Raw genomic sequence first — 13,358 nt, 5'->3', positions numbered from 1 at the left:
GTTCAGGGCACGTACCCCTGCCGTGGACTTTGGAGGTTAGCAACACCGCATGTTTGGTATTGCAAAAGGTATATGCTCACTTTATTTTTTTTTAATATATGACGTTTAGGACAGGCTCTAATTACCGCGCGGGCGCGTATCGATCATAAGCGTCATGCATTATTAAAGAGTAGAGGGAGAATCTCTGATCTTTCGATGAAGTTGCAACCGAAAGCGCTTGTTATGGTCGAAGACTCGAAGTGTCTCTTTTGTGAATGATAACCCAACTGACCTGGAATAATATGCATACTCAACATGCACTTTTCGTACCAACACCATCCTGTTAAGTTTTTAAATTCATATTTTTTAAATGGTTGTTAATAACTGAGTGGACACTAACGTGCAGATGGGGATCATCGGGGAGAAGATGGACATCGATTTCATTGTCAGTGTCGGCGACAACTTCTACAAGAATGGTCTCACTGGTGTCGATGACAAGGCCTTTGAGGAGTCTTTCACCAACATATACACCGCCAAGAGCCTCCAGAAGCCCTGGTACACAAGTAAGGCCAGCCATACTAGCTAGCAAATGTATTTCAGAAGCCAGCAAATGTATTCAGAACCCTAATTTGGCCCATGATCTGTCACGCAGTTCTTGGCAACCATGACTACAGAGGCGACGCTCTTTCGCAGCTGAGCCCGGTACTTCGCAACATCGACAGCCGATGGATCTGCATGAAGTCCTTTGTAGTTAACGCAGGTTAGCACAAAAAAGGTTGCACACATCAACTAACCGTACGTCTCATCGAAATTGCTTATAGATGACAAACTAAATTGAGGAAAAAGAAGCTGACGCGGATCTGTAGATTTCAATGACATTTCAATGTATGTACTATCTTAAATTTATTTATTTTCTGAAAAAAAATTGTATAGAGGTTGCGGATTTCTTCTTCGTCGACACGAACCCCTTCGTCCTCAAGTACTGGAATGAGCCTAAGGACAGCACGTACGACTGGAGAGGAGTTGCTCCTCGCGAGACCTACATCGCCAACGTTCTCAAGGTACTACTATATACATGCCACATGCAGCTAGCTCTTGCCATTAGCGATCAATTAACACAAAATTATTCATGCTTAAATTAACTGTATGACGATCGTTTCGACTAGTAAGTTCATAGCGTTTGTTCATCTGGATCGCCAGGATCTGGCCTCTGCGCTGAAGCGGTCCAAGGCGACATGGAAGATCGTCGTCGGCCACCACGCCATCAGGAGCGTCAGCGAGCACGGTGACACCCAGGAGCTCGTGCAGCAGCTTCTCCCAATCCTCAAGGTGTGTTCATGCACGGCATTTCATAGGTGTCATATACATCATCTTCCAGTTTATATATTGTTTGCTCGATCAAGGTCGTGCCATTGTGAACTTTATCACCTCAGCGGTATCAAATGACGGATCCGGAAATGACGGAGCAGGCGATTGGGCGTTCCGGCGGCGGCGGCGTTGACGGCGCCCCTGTGCTCTAGGCTTCCCCGGCCATCGGGGTCTACTGCCGGCGGCGACGTCGGGCAGACGCTAGGATCTTGCCTAGCAAGCAACGTAACGAGTCCCTGGTGGGTTCTCGGTGTGCGGCGTGTTTTATTCGGTCCTATCTGGGGTTGCGGCGTACTACGTCGGGACTCCGTTGAGATCTTTCCCGTGGAGTTTCTGGTTCCTTGGGGGCTACTACTTGGGGCCATCGTGATCCGGTTTCTCACGCATTCACAGGCCTGCATTAGGGTTTTGGTCTTTCTGCGCCTTCTGCAGCCACCGGCTTCCTGTCGCTTAACCTAGGTTGCCTCTCCAACGTCGGAGGCGGGGGGTGAAAAGGGATTTCCGGTGAGGAAGTTGCCCACCTGAAGCCAACGACGTTGCTTGAGTTCATCCTGGGATCAGGTTTAGCTGGCATGGCGAGTTCGGCGCAGAGGGAGGAGACGGCTGCTGCGAGATCCAATGCGAGCGGTTCTCGTACCGCGTCAAATGGCGCCCGGGGTGATTCAGGGATGCTGGGTTCTAGGAAGGAGGAGGGTTTTGGTGTTCTGAACATGCAGGCTGTTACTGATCTGGATCGGCAGATCGTATTGGTGCACGGGAACCAGGGGAAGGAGGATGCGGAGGAGGACGAGGAGTACGCGTTTGAGGATGACGAGGAGGCAACGCAAATGCCTCCACGTTGGCTAGCAATTGCCAGGTACTATTCTGGAAAAGCCTTTTCCACTTGGGCGATGTTTTCTGAATTGAGTACGATGTGGGGCAAAAAAGAACCTATTCCAGTGAGGGAACTTGGGGACAATAGATTTCTGGTTGAATTTGACTCAGAAAAGCTTTGGAGGCGAGTTTTGGAGGGAGGACCATGGAAACACAAAAAGGACGCTGTGATTTTTGCGCCTTATAATGGCACGCAGCGTATGTCGGAGGTGGTGATTGATTCCATTGTGTTATGGGTGAGAATTTATGATATTCCAGTCTCAATGATTACTGATGGTTTTGCAAGAGCCTTGGGCTCAAAGCTTGGGAAAGTGATCGCAGTTGGCAGGGCGGTCCAGAATTATAAGAGGGTAAAGGTGGATTTTCCACTAGCAAAACCCATCATGCACTCGATTGAACAGAAAGTAAAAGGCACGGGTGTGATGGTCTTCATGGTCAAATATGAAAATATTCCACACTTCTGTTTTGGATGTGGCAGAATTGGACATGCACAGGAGGAATGCCCTGATGAGGAACGGGTGGCAGGTGGTGTCCGTTTTGGTAAAGCACTAAGGTGCTCCCCACAGAAGATGGGAACAGGTAGGAGTATGACTATCCCTGCGGAGGATGCAGGTGCTAGACGAGCCCTAAATTTCAGCGGCGACCAGCAGAGGCGTATGATGGCTGCAGCGTTCTCCTCCAACAGCCGGAGAGGGGAAGGCGCCACGAACAATAGAAGAATGTTCGTAGAGGAAGAGGATCTGGTTCTATCTCCTGAAAAGGGCAAGGTTGATAGCGTTGTGCCGGAAGAGATTGTTGATGGGGTGAAAAACATGGCTGTGGACCCTATAATTCCCGACCTGAATGATAAGCCAGCTGAACCAGGAACTGGAAAGGTGTCTGGTCTAGACTCCTATGTGGGTTCGAGTGGCACTTCGGATTCGGGGGCAACAGATCATCCGTCTATGCTGGAGAGATCGGCCACGGGCAAAGCATCAAAGAGCAGCTTAGCTGGAGACAAAAGATCTCCGTTGGGCGTCCGTGGTGTAGCAAAAGATCTGGAGAAGCCAAAGCGTAACAAGAAAGCTGGCCATATTGCAGCGACAATCCAGGAGCTTGCGGAGGCGGGGATGATCCCGAATGGTTTGCAGATTAAAAAGGAAAATGTGCTGACCGAGGAGAGAGCTGGCAGGACGTGTGGGAAGTCTGGTGAATCCCCTGCAAGTTGCAGCGGACGAACCCCTTCACACGCAACACCCCTGACGGGAGCTCATGAGGAACCCCGTCAGGAGCAATGAATGCGCTGGCATGGAACTGCCGGGGGGTGGGGAACTCCCGGACAGTTCGTGATCTTGCTGCACTTGTGCAGACTTATAATCCCAAGCTGGTCTTCCTCTCGGAAACCAGGCAAAGTGAGGAGCAAATGAAGGGGCTGCGATGGAGACTGGGCTTAAAAGGCTGCTTGGCCAGGAGTAGTGTGGGGAGAAGTGGTGGTATTGCTTTGTTCTGGGAGGAGTCCCTGCTCGTGGACCTGATTACTATCTCTAATAAAATCATTGATGTTTCGGTTCAGGAGTGCCCTTCATCTCAGCCTTGGAGAATCACCTTTATCTATGGAGAACCAAGGGTGGAAGATAGGCACCTAACGTGGGAACTCATGAAACGTATCAAATACCGCTCTGATAAACCCTGGATTGTGGTGGGGGATTTTAACGAAGCTATGTGGCAATTTGAACATTTTTCAGAAACAAAAAGAGGGGAGCGGCAGATGGAGGCTTTTAGAGATACACTAGCAACTTGTGACCTGTTTGACCTGGGCTTCTCTGGGGTTCCTTGGACCTATGATAACAAGCAGGCTGGGCACAGGAATGTGCGGGTTAGGCTGGACAGGGCTGTGGCAACTGCAAGCTGGTCCGACATGTTTGAGCATGCAGAGGTAGAACACCTGACATCTCCATGCTCGGATCACTGTCCGGTTCTCCTGAAGGTTGTGCCTGTTGTGAGTGGACGAACGACGCAAAAGATCCTACGGTATGAAATCATGTGGGAACGCGAGGAATCCCTTGGAGACGTGATCATGACTTCATGGGATAATGCCCCGGCGAAATCAGACCTGAGCTCGGTGGCGAGCGCTCTGCGAGGTGTCATGCGTTCCCTTCATGATTGGAGCAAAGAAAAGTTTGGCTCAGTGAGAAAGAAGTTGGAAGAGCTGCGGTGCCAGCTCTCAGATCTTCAGAGTAGGATGGATGATGACAGCAGGGAGCAAGCGAAGGAAGTGGCAAGAGAGATGAATGAAATGTTATATCGGGAAGAGATGATGTGGTTGCAGCGTTCCAGGATATCTTGGCTAAGAGAGGGGGACAAAAATACTAAGTTCTTCCATCAGAAGGTTGTATGGAGATCTAGAAAGAACAGGATTCGCCGACTGAAAGCATGCAATGGCCAATGGTGTGATGACCCGAGCCAGATGGCTTCCATGGCCACGGATTTTTTCGGCTCCCTGTACACCAAAGATGATAATGTTAATCCAGAGTTTCTGATATCTCTATTGGATGAGCGCGTTTCAGGGGAGACAAATGCTGTGCTGTGCAAGGAGTTTTCAGATAAGGAAATTGGTGACGCTCTTTTTCAAATTGGGCCGCTCAAGGCGCCAGGCCCGGACGGCTTTCCGGCCAGGTTTTTCCAACGTAATTGGGGGCTGATTAAGGAAGATATCGTGAAGGCGGTAAAGAAGTTCTTTTCAGACGGGATTATGCCCGACGAGGTAAACGATACTACTATTGTTTTAATTCCTAAAGTACCTCACCCAGAATTCCTAAGCGACTTTCGCCCCATTAGCTTATGTAATGTTCTCTATAAAGTCGTGTCAAAATGCTTAGTCAATCGCCTTCGGCCGCTACTACAGGATATTATTTCCCCCCATCAAAGTGCTTTTATTCCTGGGAGGCTTATCACGGATAATGCCTTGATTGCTTTTGAATGCCTGCATGCCATTCAACACTCTCAATCGGCGAGAACAAATTTCTGTGCGTTTAAATTGGATCTTTCCAAGGCTTATGATCGGGTAGACTGGAGTTTTTTGGAAAAAGCTATGCTGAAGCTTGGTTTTAGTGATACGTGGGTGCGGTGGATCATGGCTTGTGTGTCCTCCGTCCGCTACTCTATTCGCTTCAACGGGGTTCTGTCTGAGCCCTTCCAGCCAACCCGTGGACTTCGCCAAGGAGATCCTCTTTCACCGTATTTATTCCTGTTTGTCGCTGATGCTTTGTCGGTGGTTTTGCAGAAGGAAATTGGTTTGGGCAGGGTGGAGGAATTAAAGGTCAGTCGTAACGCTCCGGGTATTTCTCACCTCTTGTTTGCAGACGACGCCTTGCTGTTTTTCAGGGCGAATGCAGAGCAGGCTGGTCGCACCAAGCAAGTATTGCAGCTGTTTCAGAGTGGCACTGGGCAGCTTCTCAGTCCGGCAAAGTGTTCCATCTTGGCCAGAGAAACCTTGCAAGAGGAGGTGCAGGAGCAGATCAGACATATTTTAGGCGTGGTGCGCGTTGATTTTGATGCAAAGTACCTTGGTCTGCCAACGCCGGATGGCAGACAGAAAGCAGAAAGATTTCAACCTATCAAAGATCGATTAGCAAAGCGTATATCGTCCTGGTCGGAAAAGTTCTTATCATCTGGTGCAAAGGAGATCTTAATCAAGTCAGTTGCCCAAGCCATCCCCACATATATCATGAGTGTTTTTCAGCTTTCAAATACACTCTGTGAGGATCTCGCTCGCATTGTCAGGAAATTCTGGTGGGGGGAGGACGATGGCCACAGGAAGACGCATTGGATTGCTTGGGAGAAGTTTATCAGATGCAAAGGGCGTGGAGGACTGGGGTTCCGTGATTTCAAGCTCTTTAACCAAGCTCTCTTGGCTAGGCAAGCTTGGAGACTGATTGAGTTTCCAGAGAGCTTGTGTGCTAAATTGATGAAGGCGAAATACTTCCCTAATGGGGACCTGCTGGATACAGCATTCTCAACGCAGGTGTCCCCAACGTGGAGGGCGATAATGCATGGGCTGGAACTACTCAAGAAAGGTGCAATTTGGCGTGTGGGCAGCGGCACGCAGGTTAAAATATGGAGACACTCTTGGTTACCTCGTGGATTCTCGCTAAAACCTGAGGGACAGAAAAGACCATGTAGACTGAAGTGGGTGAACCAACTTATCGACGGGGAGACGAGGTGCTGGCGAGAAGATGTCCTTCATCGGTACTTCCATGTCCATGATGTGGAAGTGATTAAGAAGATCAGACTCCCATAGAGACCATCGGAGGATCTCGTTGCATGGCATTGGGAGAAGTCGGGCTGCTTTTCGGTCCGCAGTGCGTACAAATTGGCAGTGAATCTGCGGGAGTTGGAGTCTCAGATTGGTGCCTCGAGTAGTAGTCCGGATGGTAGCCGGCCTGTGTGGAAGAAATTATGGGCACTGCCGATCCCGCACAAGGTGCGCATCTTCGGTTGGAAGCTGATTCAAGGGGGCCTTGCCACTAAGTCCAACAAAAGGAGGAGGAATTTGGAGCGTGTTAACACCTGCGACATCTGCGGGATGGCGGAGGAGACGGAGTACCATGCAGTGATGCTCTGTCCACATGCAAGGACACTGCGGGAGAACATGAGAATTGTCTGGACGTTGCCGGCGGAGCACTTGCTGCGCTACTCTGGTTCAGAATGGCTTCTACACGTGGTTGGCATGGCTGATAAAGAGGAAGCAGCTCGCCTCATCCTTGTCCTATGGCGAGCATGGTTTATCCGCAATGAGTGGGTCCACGCTGGCCGTTGGATCCAAGGCACGCAGTCTGTAAATTTCCTGACCTCCTATTGGGAATCCCTGAACAATCCCAATGAGGCCAGGGCGGCGGACGACAGAGGGAAACAAGCAGCAGTTCCCTTGAGGATTCAGGTAGTTGGAGCTAGCACCCGGCCCAAGAGGCCGTGGTGCTTGCCGGAGGAGGGCTGGATCAAGGTGAATGTGGATGGTGCCTATGTTGAGCAGACAGGAAAGGCAGGTATTGGCATGGCCATTAGAGATCACAACGGCTCTGTGCTGGTTTCAGCATGGAAGGTTGTTTCTTGTGCAGGGTCAGCAGAGGAGGTGGAAGCTCTGGCTTGCAGAGAAGGTCTGGTTCTGGCTGCAGAGTGGACTCCTAGGCCATCAGTCTTGGAATCCGACTGCTCCACAATTGTGAAATACCTTGCTGACCCGAAGGCTCAGAGGACGGCTTTCGGCTTCATCATATACGAGGCGCTAGAGGCGGCACGAAGGCTACCCAGGGTAGTGTTCCAGCAGATAGGGAGAGAGTCAAATGCTTTAGCTCATGACCTGGCCCAGCTCGCTGTGCGTCTGAACCACAGTGCAGTCTGGCGCGGTCGTTTTCCTGCTTGCGTTGAGCGTTGTGTTGCTCAAGATGTAAACGCTCCAGTTTAATTAATAGAACTCTCCCTTTTCGCAAAAAAAAAAGGTCGTGCCATTGTGATTTGTTAGCAAAATAAATGAATTCTCTGCCCCATGATTGAAATCAATGCAGGCCAATGGGGTTGATCTGTACATCAACGGTCATGATCACTGCCTCGAGCACATCAGCAGCAGGGACAGGTAGGCACTACTCTCTCTCTCTCTCTCTCTCTCTCTCTCTCTCTCTCTCTCTCTCTCAACGTGATGAAAATAAATAAATGACTTGTTTGCAGTTCACTTCAATACCTGACGAGTGGCGGCGGTTCTAAGGCATGGCGTGGCATCTTCACGCCCAACACCGACAAGCTGGAGTTCTTCTACGACGGGCAGGGATTCATGTCGCTGCGGCTGACCAACACAGAGGCGCATCTCGCCTTCTACGACGTCGCCGGAACCGTCCTGCACAGCTGGGGGCTCACCAAGGGGGCATACTACTAACAAGCTGTTCCATTCTTGTTTCTGATCAGTTGATTGATCCATTAGTCAGGCCAACCGGGCACACCTTCTTTGGAAAATTGTAGTTGATTTTTCGAGTGCTTTTATGGGGTGATATGCAAGTGTAGTGGATGTAATTGTTTTTTTTGTGGAATAAATCAAAGTGGTGCTGCTCGGATACCCTTCTGAAAGAAAATGGTATCAAAGCATGTGTTAAATAATCTTGGAAATACTAGGTATCAAATAAATTGCAAATGAATCACACTTTGTTGCTCCAGAGGGCATCAGCGCGAAAACAAGAGAGTCGGTAGCGCAAGTAGTAATAGAAACAAGTTCGTTAGTTAGACTAATCCTAGTGTATTGTGGCATGGACACTAAATAATATTCCATATATGAATTTTTATGTAACATGTCATAAAATTAACGAAGACACGTCGAGAGAAAAAGTTATATCTTCACATGGACTACAAACCATGTAAATGCTTATGTCGATTGTCAAAATTTGGGATGCTCCTGGTTTTCTTCGGGAAATTTGGATCTGTACCATTAAAAGATCTCAAAGTTAGATATATACCATCGTTATCTCACTGACATGTGGGGTTCACATGAGTTAATGACATGTGGGTCATGATGGTATATATCTAACTTTGGGATGTTTTAATGGTATAGATCCAATTTTTCCGTTTTCTAAGTCACTTAGATTGTCAAAATAATTGTTTATACCTAGGCTCTTCATCGATCCATGTTTTAACTATGCACCTTTGACAATATGTGGGAGATGAAACAGCTTTCAAAGAGCATGACAGGATTTATTATTAGTGACCGTCTACCAGATATGATTATCTACCACACGCATAAGGTAAATAAAAGAAACATATACGTACACACTAGTATTCTGCTTCTAACTGCAAGTTTTGTGTGAGCTAGCTGAACACTTAAATGTTGATGTCTGACCAATATAGGATGAGACCAGTACGAAAACCATACAATATATGCATGATTGAACTGCAAAGGGTGACTGACTACTCACAACAGAGCTGTGACAAGTTTTTTTTTCTTCCAAAACTATGGGTCACAGTTTGGATCGGGAATTCATTTTGGAGTTAAATTTCGTTCCTCTTGCAGCAACCGTAATGGACCCCTATAAATAGAGGGATGGTGCAGTTCATGTGTACACAAAACTTCGGTCATCTGAAAATGACAAGTGAGAACTGAGTAGATAAGAAAAATGTTGGCTGAAGCTATATCTCGAGATAAGTTAAGGTGTTGGTGCAAGCTGAACTTAGTATTGATTTGTAGTCTAGAAAGTTTGATCTATCTGGTTATATAGACTACAGTATGGTGCCAAGGCTCTCTTTATGACTTCCTCTTTAACCCCAGAGTGGTACAATAGAAGCACTAGGACTGCATCCTGCAAGTCACACTTTTGAGCATTTCCAACAAAGAGGCAATGGACTTGAACACGTTGTATTGTTATTCTGATATACAAAAGTATCCCAGTGCCCTGTTCTATTAGCAAAACCAGTCACTTACATACTGTTTACCCTACACGAATCTCATCAATATAATTTTATGTTGCTTGAGAGGAAAAATCAAACATTTTTATATGAGAGATTTGTGATTTATTTTGTTATCTTACATGGAATACAATTGTAATTTTCAGATTTACATATACATATAATATATATGGAAATGAAAACTAGTGTGCACTTTCAAGAGAAAGTGTGATATTTGAAGTTTATTTTTGCTTTGTGCATCATGGTGTGCCATTGATAGTGCTTGTCCTTATGACTGCACCTTGACAGCTTGATCTTTGTTCAAAATTCATTTGATCTAAGTTCTTGATCAAGATCATGTTACTTTGTTTTTGATGGGAAGTACAAAGACATGAAAATGGCCACTCAGCAAGATGTAGCCATGTACTTACATGTGTTGCCTGTGAGTCTATTAGAGTTTGTCATGAATGATCGAGGTTGAGACTTGACAGCTTCACGTGTGTATCTGCATTGTCATCATATTTTTTAAACTGTGTGCACCTACATATTACAATAGCTCTACTTATGATAAACAAATAACTGCATTGCACTGCATTCAGTGAATCATTGGAAAGTTATGTATAGATATCAAAGTGATAGAATTTGTGAGAAAATAAGCACAAAGTCTGAAAGTACTAGGATGATAGTCGTATTTTCAGTTGGTAGCTAAAGCAAATGAAACCATGATGTGCACAAACAATTAATAAGTGTTAGAAAGAACAGTTAGATCCAAATGAACTAGTGGAAAACAGAGGAGGCACACCTCTGTTCGTAGAGCACTCAAATCATGAATACTTTTGGAGCTTCAGATTTTCAAGCATGTGGAGTTACGTGTAGACAAATAGGTGCGGTTACGGTATTTATGGATTGGTAGTGTGGAGTAGCAAGATAGTTTCTACTCACCAATGATTAATGGTAATCAAAATGTAATTCTGAGGACCCATAGGTCAGTTGACCTTTGGAAGGAAAAACAGCTCTGAAGTTGTTAAATTTGATTGATATCATAATATAGAGGTAGGAAGTAGTAGTATGGTAGTCATTTAGTTTTCAGCTAATTCAAGCTAAACACCACCGCATGCCCTGTCACCCTTTGAGAGATGCACGGGCTATACGCAGGCTTGCAACCAGTTGTGTCCCGTTTTACCAAAGGACTAACACGGCACTAAAAAATGATTTTGGGGACCCACATGCCAGTGGCTCCTTGGGAAAAGTATGGAAACTTATTAAATTTTAGGAACCATAGCAGATGCATGGCTCCTCGAGTCTCTCTTCCTGGTCATGTTGTATGAAGTAGCAGCAAGCTAGTGATGGTTTTGGTTTCAGCCAATAAGGCATGCCAAACTCATAATGTTCATGGACAAGACAATAGGCAGTATATATAGAACTGGAATGGAAGATGGAGTATGGAACTGGAAGATGAGGTCAGAGAAAGAGTTGCTACCTTCTAGTTTCTAGTGATAAGTGAGATAATAAGTAGAGATTGGTGAGCTGTTAGTGGAAACTGAAAAGGCCAAATATGATGAAATTAGAAAGCAAGTTTGCCAAGACGGATTGAGAGAAGCATAGCCACCATCCATATTTGGTTGGTAATCCTAGCTAAGGTGGGCGGCAGGTAAAGTGTGGCCAGCCTTATCATGGCCAAGCGGTCAACATGCTGTTGAACTGGTCAACCTTGCTGCCGAGCGATGGCCCATTACCCGAAAATGAAGAAGCCTGAACGCCAGTGGAGACTTGTCTTGCCTCAGTATCCTGCATACATGCAAAATGTATGATGTACCAACAATAATATGCAATAATACAGACCAATGGAGTGGGCTCCTGGCAAAAGAGGCAAAGCAATCATAAGCAATATTCTTCTGTATTTAGAATTTTTATAGTGCAAAGCATGCTTGATCCCAAATTGCACACATAATTTATCACATATAGTTTTGTATCATCTTGTTTTCGAAATAATGTAAAGGTCATTCTCTCAATGTGTAATGAAGATAAAGGTTATTTGATTCTAGACATGCGTTTTGAAAGAGAACTAGAAAAGAAACCACATATATTCAAACGAGCACCGAGTACCTGTTAGTCGTCCTGTGAGGTTGCAAGCTTGCAGCAGCAGTGTGAAAAATATGCATGACTATGGGAAGAAGGTTGGCTTACAAGGAGTCAGAGTGTGTGCGTGAAACGGAGAAAATTGCATACTCGCCAATTGGGTGGTTTTTGCATGCATACAATGCGGTCAGGTGCATTCAGGCTAGTTTGGTATTTGATAAACACAAGATAAGCATGGGTGAAGGCACGCCAATCCCATGATGTACATGGCAGCAAGTAGTATATATTCATATGAGTCTCATCATTTACCAAATTGAACAAGGATCATTTCAGTTCATATAGTAGTCAGAACAAGGTTTTGGAGAGTTTGGGGTTTTTTAAATAAACTACAATATGAAGCAGAGAAGGTGAGGTGTTGGAGGAAGCTGAAAAGACCGACCCTTCAAATGGAAGAGCAGACCCGTTAGACACACACACTCATTGTCAGCCAGTGAGACAGATGGAGTAGTTCTCATGAAGTTTTTTTCCCCTTTCCTTCCACTTAATATGTATGAGATGGAGGGAGTAGTTCTCAATTAGTTTTGTTTCTTCTTTCCACTTTTTCATGGCTTAAAGATGGAGTAGTATAGAAATGCTTTAAGCATGTGGTGGGCATATAAACTGTGAGCAGCTAGCATCGATCTTGAGCTTCCTTGAGGTCAATAAGCAACTCGGCACGGAGCATCAAGACTGGTATGGTAGCACTGTCTTTGTAATTCACCCAGCTAGAACTAGAATGTAGCATGCATGATAGGCATGCTCGCACAGTTCAGCAAATGCATGTCAAACCCATGGAAGCGGGCAGAATGCTAGGCCACATATTTAAATTGGGTGCACCTAGGGCCATCATCAACTGAAGGGATCTTTTTGGGAGGACACCTATACTTTACATGTCAATTCAATACCTATGTTCATATGGCACCCAAAGGAAGGCTTGAATTGATACAATTTAGATACTTTTCTATTGTATTTTACACATGCATTTGTAGTGCTGGAGCATCAAGGTGATACGTTGGAGGAAACTGAAATTACTATGGTCAAATTGGTGGATGGATCCAGGCGCTGATCTGAGAAAAACATGGTGCTCACGTACTGCACTGACAAGCAACCTACCTCATCCTTGGTATAGGTAGCAATCTGCAGAGGCACGTATGTCTGCTGACCTATATTTCTGATCAACAGCGTCCGATATAGTGTCCACTTATATGATGCAAACTACACATGTATACTATTCAATCGGTTTTTTCATAGAGAACACACGAATACTCTAGTGTTAAAAATTTGAGTTTCTGCAAGTTTCAAACGAGACAATCATAAAGTCCAGACACGACTCGGCCCGGACCTACAGGCACCAGCTATTAGAGAAAATTGCTTATCTGCCATCTATACTCATCGATTCCTTATATAGCAATAGAAATTATAGCATCTTTTTTTTCCATCAAATATAATTTTTCCCCCCTATATGCCATTACCGTCATTTTAACTACTGTTGGACAATTACGGCGGCGTTAAATCCTTCTCCCTCGGTCGATCCTGTCCGCCCACCCCAGCGCGCGCCCTTGACTCGGCCGCAATCAAGCTCGCCGTTCGCCAACCTGTGCAGAACTGAGAGCTCGTCA

The 13,358-nt window shown here is 45.9% G+C and overlaps 1 protein-coding gene across 1 annotated transcript; it reads left to right on the top strand.

Moving 5' to 3' along the window:
- The first annotated feature begins 370 nt into the window (after positions 1 to 370).
- On the top strand, positions 371 to 8,273 carry LOC120685971 (purple acid phosphatase 4-like). The gene is made up of 6 exons (XM_039968124.1): positions 371 to 542; positions 632 to 739; positions 913 to 1,040; positions 1,180 to 1,308; positions 7,764 to 7,831; positions 7,924 to 8,273. The coding sequence occupies exons 1-6, from the start codon at positions 386 to 388 to the stop codon at positions 8,126 to 8,128; spliced, it is 795 nt and encodes a 264-aa protein (XP_039824058.1). The 5' UTR covers positions 371 to 385; the 3' UTR covers positions 8,129 to 8,273.
- Positions 8,274 to 13,358: the final 5,085 nt, after the last annotated feature.

This window comes from Panicum virgatum, chromosome 8N (genome assembly GCF_016808335.1).
Source record: "Panicum virgatum strain AP13 chromosome 8N, P.virgatum_v5, whole genome shotgun sequence".
Lineage (NCBI taxonomy): Eukaryota > Viridiplantae > Streptophyta > Magnoliopsida > Poales > Poaceae > Panicum > Panicum virgatum.
The sequence above is the reverse complement of the archived record's forward strand: the minus strand, read 5'-3'. Positions and strand labels throughout refer to the sequence as shown.

Coding starts and splice junctions, on each gene's coding strand:
- LOC120685971 (XM_039968124.1), top strand. CDS start 386: ATGGGGATCATCGGGGAGAAGATGGACATCGATTTCATTGTCAGTGTC. Junction 740..912: donor GTCCTTTGTAGTTAACGCAG/GTTAGCACAAAA, acceptor AAAATTGTATAG/AGGTTGCGGATTTCTTCTTC. Junction 7,832..7,923: donor CACATCAGCAGCAGGGACAG/GTAGGCACTACT, acceptor ACTTGTTTGCAG/TTCACTTCAATACCTGACGA.